General features: G+C 41.8%; 2 protein-coding genes across 4 annotated transcripts in view; one reads left to right on the top strand and one right to left on the bottom strand.

Moving 5' to 3' along the window:
* trappc9 (trafficking protein particle complex subunit 9) overlaps window positions 1-18,611 on the bottom strand; it is a 188,520-nt gene extending 169,909 nt beyond the window's left edge. For 2 of the 3 annotated variants that reach the window (XM_058407954.1, XM_058407956.1), the window contains exons 1-8: window positions 18,516-18,611; window positions 17,113-17,719; window positions 15,850-15,995; window positions 15,496-15,621; window positions 12,658-12,684; window positions 9,900-10,024; window positions 7,998-8,123; window positions 6,201-6,417 (exon numbers count right to left, since the gene is read on the bottom strand). In XM_058407954.1, coding sequence (XP_058263937.1) covers window positions 6,201-6,417; window positions 7,998-8,123; window positions 9,900-10,024; window positions 12,658-12,684; window positions 15,496-15,621; window positions 15,850-15,995; window positions 17,113-17,702 — 1,357 coding nt within the window. In that variant the 5' untranslated portion in view covers window positions 17,703-17,719; window positions 18,516-18,611. The remainder of the gene's footprint in view (window positions 1-6,200; window positions 6,418-7,997; window positions 8,124-9,899; window positions 10,025-12,657; window positions 12,685-15,495; window positions 15,622-15,849; window positions 15,996-17,112; window positions 17,720-18,515) is intronic. The other variant, XM_058407955.1, reaches the window with a different exon arrangement.
* Window positions 18,612-19,561: 950 nt separating this feature from the next.
* On the top strand, window positions 19,562-24,820 carry rragcb (Ras-related GTP binding Cb). The gene is made up of 7 exons (XM_058407957.1): window positions 19,562-20,072; window positions 20,246-20,449; window positions 21,234-21,433; window positions 22,431-22,545; window positions 22,654-22,796; window positions 23,107-23,255; window positions 23,442-24,820. Exons 1-7 carry the CDS (start codon window positions 19,761-19,763, stop codon window positions 23,600-23,602), a joined length of 1,284 nt encoding a protein of 427 aa, XP_058263940.1. The 5' UTR covers window positions 19,562-19,760; the 3' UTR covers window positions 23,603-24,820.
* Window positions 24,821-26,148: the final 1,328 nt, after the last annotated feature.

Here is a 26,148-nt window from a genome sequence, read left to right as displayed (position 1 = left end):
TGAATAATTAGCGGAAGTCTGTGATCAATGAACGAATGAACGTCTGATCGACTAGACGACAAAGTTAAACAGAGCAATAAAGATGCTGAAGCGGTGAAAGATAACAGAAGCTGCTCGGGTGCAGAAGCACAGACCTGAACTTTTCTCCTCACTGATAAAAGTGAAAGCGTGAGACGAGTCGTTATTTAAAGCGCTCACGCTGGATTTATCCAATCAGAGCTGTTGATATATGAATATGCAAATCAGCAGAAGGTGAAGGCGGGGTTTAGGAATGTAGCGTGTGAAACAAGGGCAGATTGTGAAGAGCCAGGATTCAGTGTTAACCCCGGGGAAAGTACTGTAGGAGCAGTGTGAAACCTCTAACTACATAAACCCAGGATTACATTTACATAGCGTTTTCTAGGACCCAGGGGGAAATACTCCACGTGTGAAAAGCCTGTTCTCTGGGGTAAATAAGATGATTGGCTTTCCTGATAACTGACTGAGATCATCACCCCGGAGCACTTCTACGGTGCGAATACACAGAGTACCCTAACCCAAAAGCTGTTTTCTTTCACCGCTTGACTGATGGTACGAAAGGAAAATAAATAATTAAATAAGCAAATTTCAGCAAACCCCGCAGGGACGAACTTAAAGCACGGTTGTTGGGTGGAAACATCATCAGTCTGAAGATCTGCCTCTCTACGTTTTCTCTCCTCTCGCTACGTCCTCCTCCAGCTCGAGTCAAATGTCTTCATCTTCTGTGCTGGTGTGTGGTGTGCGGTGTGCTGATACAGAAGCTGAATCTCATTAGCTACAGCCGGAACATAAAGCCACCTTTGGAGCTGCTGAGCTATCGCGCCGTACCATATGGATCTAAAGGACGAACCGTCATCCAAACCCAACCGGCAGCTCCTACATTCAGGTCACCTGCTTTCAAAGCTCTTGTTCTTTTCCGCACCAGGTTCAAAGCAAAGAACAACAGACACACACAAACACACATCCTTAATTCCCCCTCTCTCTCTCCATCACACAGATACATGCCTATAAAAACTGCAGCATGTAGGCTGAGCAGGCAGCTTCATCCTTCAGTGTCAAAACCATTTGGACTCCTGTTTAAAAAAATTGGCTCGACCCTTCCACCCGCTGTGAGGCTCAACTAAATTCGGTTCCAAGCGCTTAAGTCAGTAAAATGACAAACACCGGATCGATAGGGAGAAGGACCAGGGAAGGTTTAAAATTCAGCCGAAATATTTTCGGCTGAAAATAGCAAAACGTTACTCCTTGGCTCTTGGTCAACAGAGTAAAACTGGTCGTCATTTCCTAAAACGGAGGCAGCTAAAGATTTTACAAGCTTTACCAAAAATACAGAAAGAGCTGTAACTATGGCAACAGATTAGAAGGACGAGCTGAAAGAAACTAGCATAAGTGACAAAAACGACAAATAAATCAAAGCATAAGTAAAAAATGCAACATGAAGGCGAATGTTAGAAGCAAGAAATAACATTAAATCATGAGAAAATCATGAGTTTAAATCTGTATGAGAGTCAATGAGGCATTTTTAATCGGTGCATTAAACCACTTCAATCACTTCTGAGCTCCACGCAGACCACTGCAGATTTCCTTCCAGTCTTGTCAGTGGTTTTTGCGGTGTTTCAGTGAGCGCGCTTTCGGCTTTACGACATCGGGATTTTAACTGGTTGTGTCATTAAAACATTAATATGCAATTACAGATAGCTTTAATTAATTTCGACGGTGGCGGGCCGACTTAATTAGAGCCGAGCTGCTAAACGTTATTTAAAACTGCAGCGTTTCTCACTCGGTGTCTCTCGCCATTTTTTTTTTTGCCGTCTCGAGCTGCCTGTCACTCTGTCTAACTGAGTAATTGAAGTCAGAGGATTCCCAGGCCAATTAAAAACCCATTTACTCTTCTATTTGTCCTTGTGCTTCTCAAGTGAATAGAGAGAGAGAGAGAGAGAGAGACAGAGAACGAGAGGAATGCTGACCTGTGCTCGACTCAACACTGAGGTCACATGATGATCCTGAAAGCCTTTTATTGGGGGAAAATGGATACTGAATCAACCTTTACAGAATATAAAGTTAACTATTTCTTTCTAAGAATGATTGCTTAAGAAAAAATAAAAGCAGGCCTGACCTGAGTAAGTTACATAACAGACACCTTTATATATACTCCACATTAAGATCCGGGGGGGTGTAAACTTTTGAACATTGACAGTCTGAGATCTTATTTTTCCTCATTTAGTCCTGCCCTTTAGAAGCTACATAAAATATTGACTTGTTTCCCCCAAAGACAAAATAATAAATGACACTGATGGTCCTGTTCAAAAGTTTACACCCCCCCGACTCATAACGTATGGTGTTGCCTTCTTGAGCATCAGAGAGCGTCTGTAAGTTATGACCAGTCCCTCAGATGTCCTCAGAGTGGAAAGATGGATCTCAAACATAATCTAGGGGGTCCAGAATTCAGAGAGGAGTTGCTGGAAAAGTAAAGGAGCTGGAGGATGTTTCTGAAGATGAAGTGCTCAGGACGCGAGCTTCCCACTCAAGAAGGTCTAAACATTCTGCATGCTGTGAAGTAGACGGTGAGGAACAGATCGATATTCCACCACGGCCTTCAGACAGAATGTAGAGAGTTTCCCATGAGTCCCACTGAGACACACACACACACACAGAGGATCATCAGCATCATCACACTATGACCCTGATCTCTCAGGAGATCCGTACGCTTTTCTCCGTCTTGCTCGTTCACCTGTTTCGTGTTTAAAAACGTGTAAAAATCCGTTTTCTTCACATCAGGATACACTTTCGGTTCCAGCCAGTCATCAGCTCTGGAGTTGATTAGAGTCAAATCACTTCTTCTCCACGCTTTCGCTAATAAAACACTGCTGATGATCCAAAACAAAGAGACATCTGCTCTTTACTCACCCAGATATTACACTCCATCTTGCGCATTAATCTTTATAATCCGATTTTAAACGCCGTCTTAGACGAGTCGAGGTTTTTTTTAGTTTAAGCGTCTTTGTTTACGTTACCCACAATGCCGTTCTATCTTCTGATCGTCGTGCAGTGGGATTTCCTACTCATTTTGTCTCCACCTTAAGAGAGAGCGATGCGGTGGCGCTTTAGTGTTTTTATCCAGCTCTCCTTAACCTTCTCGTATGTACTCTCTCTGCTGAAACAGATTAGCTTCCAAAGCTTTAACTGTCTTGCTAATACCAGTGTTAATGCCGTCACCAGGTAGACCTCCAGGTAGCCTAGCGGAGTCTCAGTGCACACTGGGACTGCGAGTCCTCATTAATGTGACGTGAAAATAATGAATAACGAACGCTCTTTTCTTGGATCATTATATCAGCGCTGTCTCACTCTCATGTACCCAGATCTTCAGATGGATGGCAGAAGGTCTGGACTCCACAGCAACTTTTATTAGCTGAGGACCGCCCATGAGGGTGTCTGACTGACATGTAAAGCCAAACCAATCGTTTGGAAATTCCAGTGTTCCTCTTCAGTGCTCAAGGTCACAGCTGTAAATGTGACGACTTCCTTGTTCCATGAGGAAAGTAGAGCTTCAAGACAGCTTTGTTTACAGACGAAGCGTTAAAAAAAACAAATCAGATGAAGGCCTCGAAGCTACTGAAGTGTTTCCATTTTTTGCATCAGCAGTTCATAGGCATGAGTCTGCGCTAGCAATAACCTCCTCCTGTGATATTAGCATAGCACCACCTCGAACCTCTGACAGGAAGAAGGAAATTAGTGCCATAATCACTACACATCATCAAAAATCATTTAAATTAACATGGGGAGTTTTCCTCCAGCAGGGCTAGAAGAGAAATGAAAAAATAAAGTGTCTAGCTCGAGTGTTTGTTCTGACCGGCTTATGGAGAAACACTCGGAGCATCTCAGAGAGCAGAAACAGGTTTGATATCAGCATTTACTTTGAAGCTACTAACATTTGTGTTGAAAATATTACATTTTTGTTTTTTTCTATGAATATCACCCCTAGTAATCTTGAGAAAAACAAAACTTCTTCTGAAACACTACAAATTCTTAAAGTCCTGAATGTCTGCTTTCATATGAGCTTCATATTAACCTCCACTGTGGAGTGAGACATGACAGACACTCGATCATCAACACGGACACAACAACAACTCCATTTCCTGGTAACTTTGCTCAGTTGCTGTATTTAGCATCACACAAATAAATAAAAGACTCTGATGGTTTGTTCCTCACTCTTATCTCCTTTCAGGCAAAGCTGCTTTGACAAGCATGTGGTGGTCTCCTTCAGCTAACATCCGTTCTGGCATGTTGTGGGCGGAGATTAAGGTTTTCTTCCAGGAAACTCACTGAAACATGAACGATGCTCATAAATGATGCTGTTCTTCACGTCAGTTATCCGATTCACTCTCTGAACACAGAGCAGGATGAAAAGAGAAGTGAAATATCCAGAAATAAAGCTCTCTCTAACCCACTGGTCCACACTAGGGTGGTGCACCCAACCCCAGCTCTTCTCCTGTTGGTGTGTATCTAAGTGGACTTTGTGTAAACTCCGCCTCCATAGTTTTGTTCATAATGAAAGCAGCCTGAGGATAAATACGGATGTAAAAAATAAACATGCGTATATGAAGAACAGGGAATGAGATGAGAGGCTGTTTTTGTCTGAAACGAGTCACGGGTCCTTGAGTCAGCTCTCGGTTCAGATGATCTTTTCGTGGAAAGAGCTGTCCTAAAAACACGGCGTCCTCCAGCAAAACAGCTTCCAAATAAAATCAAGGGCATCGCGTGGACGCTTTACACCAAGAGTACGCTACCTGAAGGGCGGCTTTTGTCAAATTTAAACAAACATAACCCGTGTTTATTGGTGTGTCGATCCTGTCATAAACCACAGACTGGACGAGCATGACTAACATCACAAATAAAACCAAAGTGCCCATTTTAGCGTTCATAAATCTCCTGCTCTGGACTTGGGGAGGATTAAAAGAAGTAAATAAAAGGTAAAGGACAATGATGTCTTCCGAGGAGGTATGGTGCTGAAGAATAATAAACCATTTTCAGGATGCTGTAGTACAATCACTTTTTGACTTTGGTAGCCTTGTGACTGTAATTACTGGCACAGGAGGAGTCTGTTCTTAGTATGCGGCGCCTGGTGAGCGCTGGCCCTGTTCCTGCTTCCTGTGAAATCTCTCTCAATGAATTAATAACGGCTTTAGACGTTTAAATTAAACATTTACTCTTATAACTCAACCCAGACGTCTGTCTATTATCCCTCCCTCCATATCAGCTGTGGCCAATTCAACATCCGTTATACTTTATTTAACCTCCATTGTATAAGATTAAACACTACACTGAATTCACGCCACACAGCCCCCACTACACTGCTCTTTTACACTTCATTCCAATTACACCTCCTCTACCACCTATTAAACCTCATCCAGCACCTGCTTTACCTCATCCAGCACCTGCTTTACCTCATCCAGCACTGATTACGCCTTGTTCGAAAACTATTACACCAGGTTCATCATTCATTAGATATCATTTAAACTTCATTAAACATCTACTATACCTCACATCCGGAGTCCATTATACCTCGCACCAGGTATCTACAATACCTCATATCCAGTGTCCATTATACCTCGCACCAGACATCTACTACTCCTCGCACCAGACATCTACTACTCCTCGCACCAGACATCTACTACTCCTCGCACCAGACATCTACTACTCCTCGCACCAGACATCTACTACTCCTCGCACCAGACATCTACTACTCCTCGCACCAGACATCTACTACTCCTCGCACCAGACATCTGCTACTCCTCACATCAGCCGACTACTACTATTCCTCGCATCCGACATCTACTACTATTCCTTGCGTTCAACATCTACTACTCCTCGCATCAGACATCTACTACACCTCACACCAGACATCTAGTATAGTCAGATGGTTCTGGAAACTGGATACTGGATAGGGACATCACCTGTACGAGTTTAAAACCACCTAAAAAGCAGATTTCCTGCAAATTCTCCTGTTATGCTAACCCAGGAAGTATAAAGAATAAATCTTCAATAACCTTTTCGCTCCATTATTGCTGAATAAACAAAAAAGCACCCAGGATGCTAATTCTGCTCAGGTGTATTGTTTGAGATAATGGGAATGGTTCTGTGTGCCAGGTTGATGTGTGTAGGAGAGTGTGAGGTTGTAGTACCTTTGCTAAAGTCTTTAGGGTCGAGAGAGAGGCTGTATCCGGGCAGAGTCTCCAGCAGTAATCTGTAACAAGCCTTCCAGCCCGGCTCGGGGATGGTAGGAGCCACGCACTGCATGGCCGCTACACGCTTAAAGAACGCAGACTTCCGGTGGAACCCGATCAGTTCATACAGCTCGGACAGGACACTGTAGCGCTGGATCTTCTCCTCTTCAGAAAGCTAAAGGGAGAACACACACAAGCATTACACATCTGGATTTGGGAATGTTCTGACATTCTTCTCTGCAGAACCTCTTGGTCAGGATTGATGGTCAGACTGTGAGCTCTGGCTGATGTTCCAGAACATACACAGAGTTGTCTCTAAGCCATGCTTGCATTGTCTTGGCTGTATGTTTAGGGTCATTATCCTGTTGGAAGGTGAACCTTTGGCCCAGACTGAGGTCTGAGCACTCAGGAAGAGGTTTTTTTTCAAGGACACTGCTGTATTTCAGCTTCCTTTCTACCCCCACAACATGATGCTACCACCACCATGCTTCACCATTAAGATGGAATTTTTGAGGTGAGGCCAAAATGTTCACTCTTCATTTCACCACACAATCCTTTAGGTGTTTTTTCCAGTTGCCAACAAGCTTTCATCAAGACCGGAGAAACCATCATGTTCTTGGTCACTTCTCTTATCTGCACCCTTCTCTCCTGAGCAGATCTCCAAAGAGTCGTGGATGTTCCAAACTTCTTCACTTAAGAACTATGGAGGTCAGTGTGCTCTTGGGAAGCTTTGATGCAGCAGAAAATTTTTGGAGCCTTCCCCAGATCTGTGCCTCGACACAATCCTATCTCTGAGCTCTGCAGAAATCATATCTAATCAAATGAATTTGGCACAGATGGACTCCAGTCAAAGTGGAGAAACATCTCAAGGATGCTACAGAGGAATGGGATGCACCCAAGTAAATAAATTTCAAGTGCCATAGCCAAGGGTCTAAACATCTGTGTAAAACATCAATTATTTTTCTTTTTAATGTTTACAAAATTATCACAAATCTCTTTATGCCTTGTCATTACGTAGTATGGAGTGTAGACTGATGTGACAATCATTTCAAGCATTTTAGACTAAACTGTTTCTATGGTAACAGCTAGTTCACCGGGAATCGTTTCTATGGTAACAGCTAGTTCACCGGGAATCGTTTCTATGGTAACAGCTAGTTCACCGGGAATCGTTTCTATGGTAACAGCTAGTTCACCGGGAATCGTTTCTATGGTAACAGCTAGTTCACCGGGAATCGTTTCTATGGTAACAGCTAGTTCACCGGGAATCGTTTCTATGGTAACAGCTAGTTCACCGGGAATCGTTTCTATGGTAACAGCTAGTTCACCGGGAATCGTTTCTATCGTAACAGCTAGTTTACTGGGAATCGTTTCTATGGTAACAGCTTCTTCACTGGGAATCGTTTCTATGGTAACAGCTTCTTCACTGGGAATCGTTTCTATCGTAACAGTTAGTTTACTGGGAATCGTTTCTATGGTAACAGCTTCTTCATTGGGAATCGTTTCTGCAGTAAGGGTTAATTGTGTGTTATTTTTTCTTACTACTGCAGCTTTCTGTAAGTTATGTGGAGTGTCAGTTTCAGCACAACTGTAAAAGAACACAAAGTTCTCTTGAGATTGGTGTATATGAACACTACAGTCAGAACAATCAATAGCTGATGTCGGAAAATCGCTCCTCCCTCCAATAACCAGAGAGAAAGAAAATTATTATTACCAAAATAACCTGACAGGAAGTGACATCACTGAGGGGTAAGATACCTGGCCCAGGTTGATGTAGACTGCGTTCTGCAGGAACTCTGATGCCTCCATGGCTCGCTTCTGAATGGCCAAAACTCGCACTGCTTTCACACACGCCTCCAACTCAATCACCCCGGCGTTCTTATACTGAGAGAGAGAGAGAGAGAGAGAGAGAGAGAGACAGAAAGAGTGAGAGTGAGACAGAAAGAGTGAGAGAGAGAGAGACAGAAAGAGTGAGAGAGAGAGAGACAGAAAGAGTGAGAGAGAGAGAGAGAAAGAAAGAGTGAGAGAGAGACAGAAAGAGTGAGAGAGAGACAGAGAGAGACAGAAAGAGTGAGAGAGAGAGAGAGAGAGAGAGACAGAAAGAGTGAGAGAGAGAGAGAGAGAGACAGAAAGAGTGAGAGAGAGACAGAAAGAGTGTGAGAGAGAGAGAGAGAGAGAGAGAGAGAGAGAAAGAAAGAGTGAGAGAGAGACAGAAAGAGTGAGAGAGAGAGAGGGGAAGAGAGAGAGAGACAGAAAGAGAGAGGGGGGGAGAGAGAGAGAGAGAGAGAGACAGAAAGAGAGAGAGAGAGGGGAAGAGAGAGAGAGACAGAAAGAGAGAGGGGGGGGAGAGAGAGAGAGACAGAAAGAGTAAGAGAGAGAGAGAGAGAGATCAATCTCTTCTGCATGTATTTTGTATAACAATTTCTAAATATTAAAAAGTGCACACTTCAGGAAACGTCTTATTGATCTGTTTGACTTTCAGCCTCAATCCTACAGATCAGCTCATTATAATATATTAATATCAGCAGGAACAGGGAGAGGTGCCAAAGTGTGCTACATCACACACACACACACACACACACACACACACACACACACACACACACTCTTACAGTGTTGATATTCACATACACCTGAAAGACTTGGCTTGTTACTTATGAACCTGTGTATGAAGAGTGATGCAGTGAGATTTATTTATACGTCTGCTGATTTAAACCCGGTCTCTTTCACATCTCAGACAGGAAGTCTACGGTGACCGAGAGCAGAGAGACCGGGAAGTACTTCCTGCTCTCAAGGTCAGAAAGCATAGACTGCATTTAGGATAACATAGTGTAGATTTAATTCTTTAACTGTTTTAGAACACACACACCATCTGCATCGGCGTCACAGCGTTCAGGTGTGTGAGCACACTGCCCCCTGCTGGACACTATCATGAAATGGAACGCTCTTTCAACTGCTTTTTCCTTGAAAATAGAATCAAAATAACTATGAACTGAATTATAATATAAACCGAATTGAAATCTACAGGTGGGAAATGGGAAAAAGCAGTGGTTCTCAAGTGGAGATCTAAACTCTATAAAGTATAGCCATAAGCTGTGTCTCATAACTCTTTTTTGTCTTGGTGGGAATCACAACCCATTATTATTATTAGTGGTAGTAGTAGTATATTAAATTGTACTATTTTTATGATCATGCTTTTCCAGAGAATACCCTGAACCAGTGTTCAGTTGGTGGAAAGTTCAGGAACAAACACACTCGTATTAGATTAGATTAGATTAGATTCAACTTTATTGTCACTGCACATGGGTACAAGGCAACGAGATTAATAAGCAGAATGTAGCGGTACACACACATTTGAATAATCAGCCTCGTGTCTGACGGATGGTGCGGGTTCTAGCTGATGTCTAGTCCACTTCTTAGAGGTGGAAAGAGTTGGGGTGTGTGTAAGGATGATAGTGTGATACTCCCAGGAGCGTTACAAGTGTATGAGTAAGGAATGAGAGAGCTAAGTAATGAAGAGAAAGTGTCTATCATTAGTCTGTTTCTCCTCAGTGTGTGTGTGTGTGTACGTATGTATATGTATTTGTGTATATGTGTGTATGTGCGTGTGTATGCATGCGTGTATCTGTGCATGTGCATGTGTGCGTGTGTGTTGTTTACCTTTCCGTAATAAGAGATGGCCTCTTTGTACTTCTCGATGATGTCCTCTGGACTCAGACAGTTCTTGGCTCGGCCAATCTCACTGCTGGTGTCTGCACTGATGCCACTGCTGGAGGTCAGAGCACCTGCAGGACCACACACACACACACACACACACACACACAGTGAACGATGAGAAACAGACACAAAATTACAAGACATCAAGAGAAACAAGACAAGGAGAGGTGAAAGCATAAAAAGTGGAGGATTCAGGGGTCAGAAATAAGAACGGACAAACGAGACAAGAAGAGACGAGAGAAAGAAAAGATGAAAGGAGAAGAGAACAAGAGACAAAGTGGACTAAGTGGACGATGGAGACGAGCGCAGGCAGGAGGGGAACTCGTGAGACCTGAGAGGTGAAGAAGAAGAGACTAAATGAGGAGATGAGAAAAGAGATAAATGAGATGGGGGAAAAAAGCGGCTTGAAGAGACAAACAAGGGGGGAAAAAAGAGATAAGAGAAGAACAGGCACAATAACGAGAGAGAAAAAAGATAGAGAGGAAGAGAATAAATGATAGATGAGAAAAAAAAGAAGTAAAGAGGAAAGCTGAGAATAAGAGAGATGAGACATATAATGAGAAAAGAGATGAAGCGAGCATAAGAGAAGAAAACACTACAGAAGAGAAGAGAGGAAAAGAGAGATAAGAGAGTGATGGAGAGAAAAAAAACGAGGAGATGAGACGCAGGGTGATCCGTTCCACAGGGAAAGAGAGAAAAGGAGACAAGACAAGGAGGAGGAGGAAGAGGAGGATAAAAGCTGGGATATGAGAGGAAGAGGAAGAACAGTGAAGTGTTATGATACACCAGGCATGCTTTATAACACTCGGACATGCTTATAACACATCAGCTTTAAACGGTACACAACTCCGACACTGTGTGTGTGTGTGTGTGTGTGTGTGTGTGTGTGTCAGGAAACAGCTGTAAAATTTGATTCATTCAGAAGAACTCAATCTATTCCAAAGAACTCCTGATGAATAAAAGTTCTGGGGAAGAGAGATGTTTATAGTTTCTGTTTATATTTAGCACATGATCGGTTCCACCAATCAGAATCCAGCATTTAAGTACGCTGTGGTAGGACATAATCCTAATCCTCAAGGCTCAGTGGAGCAGGACTGAAGACACTGAGAGTCAGTTACAAACTTTAAAGCGACAGACAAACAGCACTTTGTTTACAGTCCCGCCCCCAGAGTATAGCTTAGGGCTGTGATTGGATGGTGGATGTATTAAGGTGCAGCTTGAGAACCTTAAAATGAAATGCGGTGTAAAAAGAGAAGAACCGTCCGGTTCTGAGAGTCATTACAGAGCAACGAGAAGTGACCGCTATGTGTAACGTTTTCTGTAGTTAACTAATACAAAAACCGTCACCATGGTTACCGCTCTATACCACTGCTTGTTACGCTTCTCTCGTCCTCAGCACATTAAACAGGATCCACGATGCTGATGTTATAAACATTTTCTAAAGCACAAAAACACCACGGTTAAATTCACACAATAATATATATATATATATATATATATATATATATATAAAAAAAAAAAAACAGTGTCCTGTTTTATTAAAAAGTGGTGTACACTATATTGCCAAAAGTTTTGGGACGTCTGCCTTTACATGCACATGAATGTAATATGGAGTTGTCCCGCCCTTTGCAGCTATAACAGCTTCAGCTCTTCTGGGAAGGCTTTCCACAAGGTTTAGGAGTGTGTTTATGGGAATTTTTGACCGTTCCTCTAGAAGTGCATTTGTGAGGTCAGGCACTGATGGTGGACGAGAAGGTCTGGCTCACAGACTCCACTCTAATTCATCCCAAAGGTGTTCTATGGGGTTGAGGTCAGGACTCTGTGCAGGCCAGTCAAGTTCCTCCACACCAAACTCACTCATCCATGTCTTTATGGACCTTGCTTTGGTCACTGGTGTGCAGTCATGTTGGAACAGGAAGGGGTCATCCCCAAACTGTTCCCAAAAAGAGCATGAAATTGTCCAAATTGTCTTGGTATGAAGCTGAAGCATTAAGAGTTCCTTTCACTGGAACTAAGGGGCCGAGCCCAACCCCTGAAAAACAAGACCTTTGGGGTGTCCCAAAACTTTTGCCAAAATAGCGTATGTGCTGCATCATCATTGAAGGTTTTATTCACTCTTCATGACCGTGCTTATGTTTCCTCTTTATACACCAAACAGGTGTCTGCGCTTCAGAGCATTCTCACATGTCCATCATACAGTCTGAGACACTGCCTAACGAACCCAGGCGATAATTTCTTACTTCACATCAACACCGACGACTCACTCGTTAAGGCTTAATTAACATTGAACTCAACCTGTACTGAAAGATTCAGCTGAAATATCCTGTATAATTATCCTGTGTACAATAATATAAAAAACCACATAATTAGTCCTTAATGTGGTCATGTGATCTGTAAACGAAGTGTATTTCACACACCATATTTTCTGGACTAGGAGTCACACCTTCACTGTGTGTTAATAACCAAGTTATGTAACAGTATAACAATAACAGTGTGATGAATAGTCTAGAAAAGTGCTTTAGAGAGATACACGCACAGGCATGCATGCGCACAGAGCAAAGGGAAACCGTGAAGAGATTTCACTGGTAAAGAAAGGTGAGCGAGGACTAGGACAAGCTCAGGCTCAGGCTCAGGTTCATGCAGCGGGAACGAGGGAGATTTAGAGCTTCAGCATGCAGCACAGAGCAGAACTGTACGGTACCTGGGTCAATGAGAACCTCCTGAGCTCCTGAACACAGAGAGAGAGAGAGAGAGACACAGACAGACAGATAGACAGTCTGGTTGGATTAGTTCTACACTGCATGTTTCAGCACTGCTGCATGGTTTGATAAACGTTGATTCAGGGTTGTCCTGCGAACGTTAACAGGTTTAGAATATGCAAATCCTTCACTTTTTTCATTCAGATGAGTGACTAAATCATCACTCTAAAACCTCACTTTTACCCCTGGGCTATTAGTGCCTTTCTCTACAGGTGTAATATACAAGCTGCTCTGGCTTTTACAGTGTTAACTCCACATCACGGTGTACAGCATGAAATGGTGCGCTGTTAGAATGTTATGGCTGGTTGCTTAGCAACAGACACCCTATCAGAAACCGAGCGGGGCGTGGAAACCTCATATCAGGTGAGAACCAGGACGTAGCGACACTCACCAAGGGAAATGTTTCATGTGTGAGGAGACCTAAAGAGTAGGAGTTTGATGTAGCTAGCAAATAGGAGAATCTTACGGCTAAAAACGTCGTATAGCTTTTAACAGCTCCTGCACAAATCGAAGATCAGACTCTAAACAGTGTCTTTCCAGACTTTTGGAGGAATGTATTCTTTAAAACCATGAATTTGTTACTGTTTAATAATAACAATAATCCTGCAGCAGTGCTGAAACTGACTGGTCCAGACCGTCATTAAATCACATTAACGCTGTTAAAGCATTATCAGGAGAGGTGCTAGCTTTTAGCTGACTTGGTTACTGTGCCGCTATTTTAACGACCAACAATCGAGACCGTGGACCTTTCACCCTCAAAACCAAAAACATTACAAGTGCACACTCAAAAACCAAATATAGACGATGCATGAATTTGATTTAAGATTATTCTTCTTACTCATACACTTAGAAATTGTTTCTAAACACTCTCATTGGTCGGAAATCTGCAGAGAATACAGAAGCCCCTCCCACTAACACTCCAACAAAACCAAACCACTAAAGTGAGGTAGTGAGAACACGGCGCATTTCGATTTTCTCTCCTGTAATCAAACCACGAAGGATCCAATTACAGTTACGGTAAATTTACCCTGACTTTAATAAAGGTTTCATCCAGCTCAGATATTCCGTTTTCAAATTAAAGGCATTGTTTACAATCTGGATCATTTTATTCTTCACCAAAACTTTATCAACTTACATGTATATACATATATTTTGAAATAATCGATAAACATTACTTTGTAAGTTCTACCCAGAGACGCTAAAGCCCCACCCCCTCGTTTTCTATTGGCTCACAAGATGGTGTCTGAAAAATCAGGTCACGGAGTTATGATGGAGTGAAGTAACGATATGTACCCAATACCAGACGGGAATATGGATCTTTAACACGCCACGCCCTTTCCCCTTCGGTGAATTCGCTTTTCCTGCCAAGTGAAGTTCATTCCCAGAGATTTAATCCAGGTCAGCCAGCTAAGAGAGACTTCGGGGCACATGGTAGAGCTTACAGATGACTGTAATCAGCTATTTTCGTTGTGATTTACAGGAGACGTAAAGATGCCCCGCCCACCTTGAGCTCACACTCTCTGCACTCACTGTATAATCTCTGGTTTCCTCGACCAATAAGAACACAGAATGAGTCGTGGATGAAAACACAGACTTCATAAGATCCAGTTTACTTCCTGTAACTGGACCTTTAGGGTTTTTTCACCTGTAGTTAAAGTCAGGACCATCACACGTTAGTAAAAAAGCGTAAATAAAAGAGCAGATAAAGGCAGACATGCAGCACCGAGGAGAAGCACCCTGAGCATCAGGCAGTTTTTAATGGTTAGAAAAGCATTTGAAGATGAACCCATCAGGAACAGAGCGCTTACAGAAAAGCTTCTGGTGTTAAATGTTCAATGGAAAAACATCCCTTTAGAAAATATAAAATCAGACCCGCTGTGCACCAGAGTATTAACAGAAACACCTCAGGAATCTAATACACAGAAAACACACCTGAGATTAAAATAATAAATATTAATAAGATCATTCATTTTCATGAACAACAACAAGTTTTGATCAGTAAAATTGTATTAAAATGGAATTTCATGGACATTAAACAGATAAAACTATTTTATTTTAACTATTAATTTTACCCGCGTGTGTACGTCGATCACAAGAGTAAGGAGCGCTCCTGATGCAGTTCATTTGCATTCAGCGATGCCCACAAAACTCCATAAAAGGGCGAACAGCCGGGAACACGAAACGAGCGATCAGGGTAAAGGAGACTATTTTGACTAATTTCTATAGCAATTAGAACATTTATAAATATGTAATAGATTTTCTATATATATATATATATATATATATATATATATATATATATATATATATATATATATATATATATATATATATAAAATGATCACTATATTTTACTATAATTACTGAATCTCATCATCTCAGGAAGTCGATGTTAATTTGACTTATTCTGTCGTGTCTGTCGGCTTGTTTTCTGTATTTTAAATGACCAAATAAAACAATTAATTAACCAAATAAAACGACTGTGTTTTAGCTAAATGTTCTTGATCATGCTCTTAGTCTCTGATCTATCATGAGGAAGTGTTATTCCAGAATATTCCAGATGTACACATGTAGTAATCCCGATTGGTTAACATCTATATATTTATGATATTTTCCCAAGTTTCTCACGGCTATCCTCGGCCCCGGAGCGTCTGACCAGGCCGTCCTACAGACTCCAAGATGCTCGGAAGTGTTAGAAGGATTCCCTGTTAGTTTAATCCCCTGTGAGATCCACAGCGTTATGAAGGAACCGCGGTTCAGCGCTGAGGTGATGCACTGACCTGGTCGGTGTCTCTTCCCACCGTCTGTCGCCGTGGAGATGACGGGTTTGCGTGCGCCGCCCTTTCCGGCCGTGCCTCCTGGGTAATGGATTATCACCGAGGCTGAGCAGAGACCCTCCAGAGCAGCTGAGAGAGAGAGAGAGAGAGAGAGAGAGAGAGAGAGAGAGAGAAAGAAAGAAAGAAAGACAGACAGACAGACAGACAGACAAAGAGAGAGAGAGAGGGGAGGAAGGGGAAAGACAGACAGAGACAGAGAGAGAGACAGGGTGAGAGAGAGAGACAGACAGACAGACAAAAGTTGATTATTTTGTTTCAGATTGAAACAGTCCTGACTGGACTCGGTCCGGTTCTTACCCCCCAGCCAGAGGAAGTCGTTGACAGAGCGCAGCAGCTCCACGGCCATGTGGTAGTGCACCAGAGCATCCTGGATCATTCCCGCCTGCAGACACAGATCCCCCACGTGCTTCCTCATCCGGCCCTGACACCGCTTCTTATAGTGCCTTACAGGAAACACCACATCATTCAGAACAACAACACACTTACACTGCAGCAGCATCATCATCAGGAACACTGTGGAGCAGGAACTTCTACAGAGTGACTCTTCTCAGGGGGAGAAACAGAGTCACGAGGACAAGAACGAGGGTGAAGGGGATAAAAAAAAAAAAAAAGAGGCACAGTCTATTTCCTGCTGTCTATCCGACTCCACACAGGAAGAGTGAAGGATCAGAGGGACGGAGAAGGAAGAGGAGGAGGGGCAAGTGAGACGGGGGTGGAGACTTCACCGCCAGCTCACCTTTTCACACCAGACAACAAACTCACACGACAGTGAGCGAGAAAGAGGAAGAAGAAAGAAAGAGAAATAAACAAAGTGACAGAAAAAAACCTAAAACAAGTTGGAGAAGAAAAAAAAGACAAATATTCCAGATTTTTTTTATTTCTCTGGAATATTTAACAAATAAATACACTATATTGTCAAAAGTTTTGGGAAACCGCTCCAGATCACTGAATCCAGGTGTTGTTTTTCAGGGGTTGGACTCGGCCCCTTAGTTCCAGTGAAAGGAACTCTTAATGCTTCAGCTTCATACCAAGACAATTTGGACAATTTCATGCTTTGTGGGAACAGTTTGGGGATGACCCCTTCCTGTTCCAACATGACTGCACACCAGTGACCAAAGCAAGGTCCATAAAGACATGGATGAGTGAGTTTGGTGTGGAGGAACTTGACTGGCCTGCACAGAGTCCTGACCTCAACCCCATAGAGCGGAGACTGTGAGCCAGGCCTTCTCATCCAACATCAGTGCCTGACCTCACAAATGCGCTTCTAGAGGAATGGTCAAAAATTCCCATAAACACACTCCTAAACCTTGTGGAAAGCCTTCCCAGAAGAGCTGAAGCTGTTATAGCTGCAAAGGGAGGGACAACTCCATATTACATTCATGTGCAGGTAAAGGCAGACGTCCCAAAACTTTTGGCAATATAGTGTATTATATTCCCAATCCAATTTAAATCCAATCACATCAGATATCTGATCCACTGCTTGGAGAGAGAGAGACTCAGACCAGCTTGGTCTCTAATAGTATCATCAGAATGCTGAGGCTCTGCATGTGAGGAACTCACCTGCTGTCTGTGTCCAATCCCACAAAGTCCTTCTTCTCGAACGGCACGCACATGAGTGGGATCTTATCCCCGGATTTATCCGTGGCCCGATCCAGCCTTTTGGACTCAAGCACGATGAAGATGGACTGGATGAAGTCCTCCACGGTTTTCTCGAGCTCGGGGCAGTTGTCGTAGGTGGGGAAGAAGGCCATGTCGGGTCTCTGGAGCTCGGCGGTGGCTTGTCCACTCAGCCCGAATGTCAGCAGGCGCGAGTCGTACAGCGCCGGCCCGAGCCTCTCCTTCATGGCCCGGAATCTCTCGGACGTGAGCGCCCACTCGCTGCCCGCCGTCGGACACCAGGCCACGGCCACCAGCCCCACGACCCTGCGGTGCGATTGGAACTCGCCCCACTCCCCGTTCTCGGGGGCGTAGTGGTGTCGGTAGCGCACAGACAGAGAGCGCTGGTTATCTCCCACGCTAACTTGAGACACACTGGCCACGCGCTTGTACACGCTGAAAAAGTCGTCCTCAGGGACGGCGCCCAGCGGCTGCACCAGAACCAGCACCGTCTGGTGATCTTCAGCACACTGCAGGTAGTCCGGCACGCTCATGATGCCACACGGAGAGGCTGAGGAGGCAAAACAAGAACTGCACAGTGGGACATTGAGAGCACTTCGACACACGATATTCACTGATGGAAACTATCGTGACGTCATTCATCACGATATAGATATTAAACCATCGTATCATTCAAACCTCAGCTCAGAAATCATTTTATCTCATATTAAAATGCATAATTATTCAATTTCCGCCCTGTCCCGATGCTCCGAATATATAGAATAATAATATATTACAATATGATATAAAAATATCTATCTAATATATACATATAATTACATATAAAAGCTCGAAATGCATGAAGCATGAAGTCTGAATGAAATTAATGAATTTATGAAATGAATTTAGAAATCTTCTAAACTAATCTTCTGAATCTAGTTCTTAAAAGTCACAAATAGCGTTTTATTTCTAATATTAGCTAAATTTCATAACAATAAAATTTAATTCGCTTTAACCCAATCTCTCTAACCATAACAACGCTAGCAAAATGCATAAACTGACATATTAGCGAGGCCATGTCTCAATCCGCTCCACACTTGCCTACCAAGGTGCACTCCATACACTATAATAGACCGCTCGCAAAATCCCTACCTAGTGCACTACTTCTCCAACAGAGCTAGGTTTGGGATTCAGCCCGTGTCACTGCCGGTTGGCATCGTAAGGACCAAAACAAACGCGATTCTGTAAATAAACCCTGACGACTCAATGCAGGCAAACGGCAAATGTGACTCCTAAAATATTCACGACCTGAAATGAAATTAATAGTCATTCAAAAGTGCTGTAATTTAGGAGAATATTTCACTTACATGAAGAAGCGTCCCGTCTAAAAACAGTGTCGTTTTTCCTTCGGCGGTTTTCTGACTGCAGCTCGTTGCTATAGCGACAGCGCCATCTTGTGTGCTGGGAGCGCGAGACTCGGAGATATTTATAGCTCTTCCTTCAAGGATGAATCTTGATGTCTTTAATACTGACCTTTCAGTCCAGAAAGTCTGACCTGCTTTTTCTTTGTGATATAACGTTTCTTAATAACCTTTATTACTCACACTAATCATTAATTACACCTTTTAAACTGAAATATTTACCTTTATAACTTTATAAAGAAGGCTTTTATGTCCTTTTGTTTCCCAGAACTGTTTCAGTGCTTCCTTTAACAGTATATGTGGTTTTTCGATTAATAAATATATTAATTAATACATTTAAAAATAACTGTATAACCTTACTTTACCAGCTTGGTTTTACATTACTTTATTATTATTATTATTATTATTATTATTATTATTATTATTATCAATAATAATAATAACAATAATAATAATAATAATAATAATAATAATAATAATAATAATAATAATAATAGTATTTCTGTTTAAGTTTTCTTATAAATGATTCATATAGTTATTATTTTATTCTCATCATTTTCCGAAGGTAATTTTTTTTTTTTTTTTTTAAATAAGGAAAGAGATTATATATCATTACTGTTACTGGAATGTTATTTTTATATCTTTTTTTATATAATATTCTTATATCATATTTCAGTTTTTAATGTGACTGTTATAATTATTAATGACCATTACTCTTATCTTATATTATTTTATTTTTGTTGCTGCTTTAAAAATGCTGCATTTTATATTTTCAAAAATAAATAAATAAATCAATCAATCAATGAATAAATAAATAAATAAATAAATAAATAATTGCTTTAGAAAGAAAGAAAGAAAGAAAGAAAGAAAGAAAGAAAGAAAGAAAGAAAGAAAGAAAGAAAGAAAGAAATCTGTCTCTGTTCGCTAGATGGCGAGAGCGTGCACGACGCGTTTAATATAAACAAAAGGAAGAAGAGAAGGAGTCACGTGATCCCCTGTGCACTAACTTCCGGCTTGTGTGTGTTTGTGTGTGTGATCTTCAGGTGTTGTGAAGCCATGTAGATGGAGTGATTATAAACACTGTAGTGTGTGTGTGAGAGAGCGAGAGAGAGAGAGTGTGTGTAGGTGTGTGTTACTCCTCTCCTGAGCTGTGTGTGTGTATTTAGAGTTGACTATAACTGAGATTTGAAGATGTCGGTGCAGCACAGCGGAGATAGTCTGTCCGGCTCCAGGGCTAATCTTCATCCTCCTCACCATCTTCATCATCATCATCACGTTCCTCATCATCATAACCACCACCTTCCTCCTGCTCCTCATCACCACCACCATCAGCTCCGTAAAGAGGAGGATTTGTGTAAGGACGGGTTCGGGTACGGTGTAGATGAGGAAGAGGAAGATGAGGAAGCGGACAGTGAGGAGGACATTTCACCTTCACCGGACAGCGACAAGCCCAGGATCCTGCTGCTGGGGCTGAGGCGCAGCGGAAAGTCCTCCATCCAGAAGGTCTGAAGACTTCATCACCACCTTCACTTCTCCACTGCATGCTGTTTATTCTTCTTCACTAATTCTTTCTCTCTCTCTCTCTCTCTCCATCCCTCCCTTTCTCCATCTCTCTCTCTCTCTCTCTGTCTCTCCATCCATCCCTCCCTCTCTCCATCTCTCTCTCTGTATCTCAGGTGGTCTTCCATAAGATGCCCCCGAGTGAGACCTTGTTCCTGGAGAGCACTAATAAGATCTATAAGGACGACATCAGCAGCAGCTCCTTTGTGAATTTTCAGATCTGGGATTTCCCAGGTCAGGTTGACTTCTTCGACCCCACCTTTGATTATGAGATGATCTTCAGAGGAACTGGAGCGCTCATCTTCGTCATTGACGCTCAGGTGAGAAGAAGTTTTCACTCACTTTCTCTCTCTTTCTGTCACGTGCATGCTTTTTCTTTTCTTTTGGTCTGTAGAGTTTTACTTTCAGTTCCTCATTGTTTTTCTTTTGCATTCTCGTGATTTCCGTTCTCTCTCTCTCTCTCTCTCTCTCTCTGAAACTTGTTTTTGTTTTTTTCCACCACTCCTTTTTTTCTTTTTCTTTCAGTCTCTTGTCGCTTGTTCATGTCACTGGATCAGATATTTCTGCTCCAGAAGCTTGTAACATCAGACTAGGTCTTCTTAAATGGTGGGGGAGGGGCCAATGTGTGTGTGGGGGGGGTCAATGTGAGGGAAGGGGTAATATGGGTAGGGGTCAATGTGGGGGAAGGGCCTATTTGGGGGAGGGGGCAATATGGGTAGGGGTCAATGTGGGGGGAAGGGCCTATTTGGGGGAGGGGGCAATATTGGGGAAGGGTCCATTTGGGGGAGGGGAAATATTGGGGATGGGCCAATTTGGGGAAGGGGCGATATTAGGGATGGGCCCAATGTGGGGGAAGGGCCAATATGGGGTGGTACAGTCAACATGGGGGATGGGCCCAATATGGTGGAGAGGGCAATATGAGGGAAGGGCCAGTGTGGGGGAAGGAGGCAATATTAGGGAAAGGGGCCAATGTGGGGTAGAGTCGGGTGACATCCAGCATGTAATAACGTGCAGGTTAGCTCCGCCCATTACAGGGTGTTGTTGATACAGGATTAGATGAACAGGGCGGTGTGTGACTTGGACCTGAACACTGCTCTCCTGCAGGATGACTACATGGAGGCTCTGGGACGTCTTCACCTCACCGTGTCCCGCGCCTACAGGGTCAACCCCAACATCAACTTCGAGGTGTTCGTGCACAAGGTGGACGGTCTGTCGGATGACCACAAGATCGAGACACAGAGAGACATCCACCAGAGAGCCAACGACGACCTGGTGGACGCCGGACTGGACAGACTGCACCTCAGGTGAACCTCTGGTCTCTCCGCGCCGGTCTCTCTGAAACACATTAGTGTTGGACAGCAGACACTCGATGTCACTGAGATCATCAGAGGAGAAGTAAAGTCCAGGGTTTAGTGTGGTCTTGAGTTTTATTTATTAAACTCAAAGATTTATAGATAAAAATTTTAAAATAAATCCATTCAGTCAGCAGTGCTTGGACCCTGAGGATCGCTGCTGTGCTTCTATTAATGCTGTAGAAGAGAAACTGGACCAACAGAACTGATGATGATGATAATGATGAAGATGAGTTATTATAGATCATTCTCAGGTCAGTGAGTGAGTAAGCTAGTCACGTCCGCTGGCATGAGCTTAATACAAGCGCTGACGAAATAAATATGAGATTAAGATTCCTAAAATGATTCGATGAGTCTCGCTGTAACGACTGGAGTCTCTGAGTGGTTAGCATTACTGCTGCGACTTTGCTAAGTGTTCCTTCCTACATGCTAACTTTTCTCTGCTCCATGCTAAGTTTGCTTTCTACATGCTAGGTTTCCTTTCTACATGCTAAGGTGTTCTTGCTACATGGTAAGAGTTTTTTGCTACATGCTAGGTTTCCTTTCTACATGCTAAGTTTACTTGCTACATGCTTTGTTTTCTTTCCTCATGCTAAGGTTTTCTTGCTACATGCTAAGACTTTTTTGCTACATGCTAGGTTTCCCTTCTACATGCTAAGTTTCCTTGCTACATGCTAAGTTTCCTTGCTACATGCTAAGTTTTCCCTTTCTACATGCTAGGTTTTCCCTCCCCTTTGTTTATTCAGCAGTTAGCATAGGTTGACTGATGTAATGCTAACACTCGTTATTAGCATGCTAGGCTGAAGGTTAGCGCAGGTTTTTCTGTTGGCTTTATGATAATAAAAGTGTCTCTCCACTCTACTTCAAGGCATTAAATAACTTTATTTATTGGTCAATATTTTATTGTGTATTTATTTGTTGCTTTTGTGTGTGTGTGTGTGTGTTTCAGCTTTTACTTGACCAGCATCTATGACCACTCGATATTTGAGGCGTTCAGTAAAGTGGTTCAGAAACTCATCCCTCAGCTGCCCACACTGGAGAACCTCCTCAACATCTTCATATCGGTGAGTGTGTGTGTGTGTGTTGTTAGCTCCATTAGCCACACAGTGCTGAACTGTTTTGCTGAACACCTTGTTGTGTGTGTGTGTGTGTGTGTGTGTGTGTGTGAACAGAACTCTGGGATTGAGAAGGCCTTCCTGTTTGATGTGCTCAGTAAGATCTATGTGGCCACAGACAGCTCTCCTGTGGACATGCAGTCGTATGAACTGTGCTGTGACATGATCGATGTGGTCATCGACATCTCCTGCATTTACGGGTGAGAGAGAGATTGTCTGTCTGTCTGTCTGTCTGTCTGTTTATCTCTCCCTCGTTCTGTCTGTCTGTCTCTCCCTCCTTCTGTCTGTCTCTCCTTTCATGCTTCTGTCCCTTCTTCTGTCAGTCGGTTGGTCTGTCTGTCTCTCTGTCTGTCTGTCTCTCCTTTCATCCTTCTGTCTTTCTATCTATCCCTTTGTCTGTCTGTCTCCCCTGTGTCTACCTTTCTGTCTTTTGTCTGTCCATTTCTCTCTCTGTCTTTTTGTCTCTTATGTCTGGATTTATTGGGGTGTGTGTGTGTGTGTGTGTGTCAGACTGAAGGAGGATGGCAGTGGCGCTGCGTATGATAAAGACTCTTTGGCCATCATTAAGCTGAACAACACCACTGTGCTCTACCTGAAGGAGGTCACCAAGTTCCTGGCGCTGGTGTGTATCCTGAGAGAGGAGAGCTTTGAGAAGAAAGGTAACACACACACACACACACATACATACACATATACTCTCTCTCTCTGTCACACACACACACACACACACACACACACACACACATACATACACATATACTCTCTCTCTCTGTCACACACACACACACAGCACCTGGGAAGAGAACTGATGACTGAAGCCACGTGTGTGTGTTTTCTCTCCTCAGGTCTGATAGACTATAATTTCCACTGCCTGACGAAGGCCATACACGAGGTGTTTGAGCTGACCGTGGTCCGCAGGAACTGTTTGGACGATCAGCTGGACTCTCCCAGCTGCAGCAGTGTTAAAGCTCCACTGCTCAATGGCACCCCTAGAGGCCTGATGTGACACGGCAAGGGGTGTGGCCTGCCTATGGAGGGGCGGGGCGTCTATATTGCACAGGCTTTGGGTCTGGGAGCCTGTTTAAAGGGTGAACTCTGTATCTGTACTGCTGCATTAAACCGTGTGTGTGTGTGTACTACAAATTTGTTCATTAACACATAATCCTAACATTATTAACTTAAGCCTAGAAACTTCCAGAAATATTTCTGTCCCTTAATGAGCGTGAGTGTGTGTGTAGACTGACTGCTCCTTCCATTATCACCTGAAGGAATTTTCCGGAAGTTTCTCTCTGAGGTTCTGGAGGAAACGCTACTTTTCCCTCGAGGAGTTACTGTGTGTTTATGATCAGTGTTGTGTAAATGTACACCTTACATTAACAATGTGATTGATTAGAGGTGGAGCTACAATGTGTGTGTGTGTGTGATATGGCCGTGTTGATGACATCACAGTCTGGAGAAAATCTACGAGACTGAGCGTTTATTACAATAACAGACCTCTCACATGGTCAGTCACCCAGCTCAGTACCATGTAGCACACTCATTTACCTCTCTCTCGCTCTCTCTCACTCTCATCTCTCTCTTTCTATAACTATCTCTCTCTCTCTCTCTCTCTCTCTCACTCTCTCATCTCTCTCTCTATAACTTTCTCTCTCACTCTCATTTCTCTCTCTCTCTCTCTCTCTCTCTCTCTCTCTCTCTATAACTATCTCTCTCTCATCTCTCTCCCTCTCATCTCTCTCTCTCTCTCTCTCTCTCTCTCTGTCTTGGTCTCACACACAGAGACACGTGTCTGTCTTTCTAAAATTGAAGATGCATCAATCCATCTCTTTCCCTGTGAGTCTGATTTGTGTAAGGAGACCTAGTGTGTGTGTGTGTGTGTGTGTACACTCTGAGTGCTGAAGTATTAACACTATGCTACAATACACCCAGCAGAACGTCTCCTCTCCATGCAGGTGAAAGCGTCGAGGTCCAAAAATGTATTTTTTTTTAATACTTAAATCTTTCTATATTTGTATTCAGAAACGTTGGTCATGGTCGTGTCCGAGTGTGTAGGTGCTGGACATGAGGAGGTTTTATTTTTTTATATAATCAGGTGTGGAATCGATGGGTGTTAATGTCGTGGTTGAAATGAATGTGTAATATTTGGGGAAAAAAACCCAACAACAATTGTTTTGATTGAAAGCGTGTGTTTGTTAATAAAGTTATATTTTGTTGAAATGTTTAATTCCAGGGTTTTTTTAATTGTATTTAAGGTTCTTTTCTACTATAATAAAGTCTCTCTATGCCCTCTGTTCACACTGCGGTGTGATGGAACCATACACCGTTAGAATGATGATAACAAATCAAAACAATTATTTTATATTAATAAATGGCTAATAATATTATTTTTTTAATTAAAAATTATAACAAAAATTATAATTATAATATAAATAATATGTAACATATTATATATAATATTAAAAAATATATAATATATAATATAAAAATATATGATTTAAAACAATTAATAATATTTAAAATTCAGAATGTAATGCCGTCCAGTGGGCGCTAGGTGTCAGACTGAGTGCACAGAATTTAGGATCTTTTTTTATTTATTTATTTTATTTATTTATTTATTTTTTTTTTTTAAGAAAATACATTTTTATTAAATTATTGAAAGCAACCGAATTAACACACTTTCACGAAAGTATGGATAATGAGGATACTTTTTATGAATTTTCATTCATGCTGATTTTCTAACTACATTTAACCTCCTAGAACTTCATCACACTCTAATGTGGTTTATTTCCAACTGTGTGGAAACAGGAAGTGGATCAGAACCAGAACAAAACTTTCACAGTATCCATCACGTTTTTTTTAAATAATATATTTACTACAACACCGACATGTGTTAATTAATAACAATATTTTTTTTAATGATTAGCAGCAGAATTACGATTTTTAAAACTGTTCACACTTACTACTGGTAAATTGTACAACTTCTGTAAGAAATAATACGAAACATAATGTAAAATGTGTTTAAAGTGTGCAAAATGCCTTTATCGTGTGTCACGTAGTGTAACTTAGTAATTATTAAAATTAAATGAATTTATTTAAATGAATGAATAATAAATTAATTAAATAAAGTGATTAAATTATAATACTACTTAATAATATCTACTATAACAACTACTGTAACAACCACCACCATTACTATAATAATAATAATAATAATAATAATAATAATAATAATAATAATAATAATAGTAATAATAATGTAAACGTTTACATATATATGCGGTTTTTAATATTGTTAGCTACCTAAAAATCCTTTAATAATCTTTTATTTATAATAATTTCATGGTACTGGTGTATTAATAATAATAATATTAATTATAATAATAATAATTAATAATATTATAATAAAATGAATAAATAAAACAAACAAACAAATTAATTAATTAATTAAATAAACTGTAAAAGCATGATCATGTCAAAAATATAATTAAATTATAATTACTGATATAATTACTAAATTATAATTCTACTTAATAATAGCTACCATAACAACTA

The sequence above is a fragment of the Hemibagrus wyckioides genome, linkage group LG14 (genome assembly GCF_019097595.1).
Source record: "Hemibagrus wyckioides isolate EC202008001 linkage group LG14, SWU_Hwy_1.0, whole genome shotgun sequence".
Taxonomy (NCBI): Eukaryota; Metazoa; Chordata; class Actinopteri; order Siluriformes; family Bagridae; genus Hemibagrus; species Hemibagrus wyckioides.
Note: the sequence above shows the minus strand (reverse complement) of the source record. Positions and strands in the feature narration are given on the sequence as shown.

Bases quoted from the DNA above. Each gene is read 5' to 3' on its own strand.
- rragcb (XM_058407957.1), top strand. From the start codon at position 19,761: ATGTCGGTGCAGCACAGCGGAGATAGTCTGTCCGGCTCCAGGGCTAAT. The intron at 22,546-22,653 runs GTGAGTGTGTGT...GTGTGTGAACAG, and splicing joins TCCTCAACATCTTCATATCG to AACTCTGGGATTGAGAAGGC. The intron at 22,797-23,106 runs GTGAGAGAGAGA...TGTGTGTGTCAG, and splicing joins GACATCTCCTGCATTTACGG to ACTGAAGGAGGATGGCAGTG.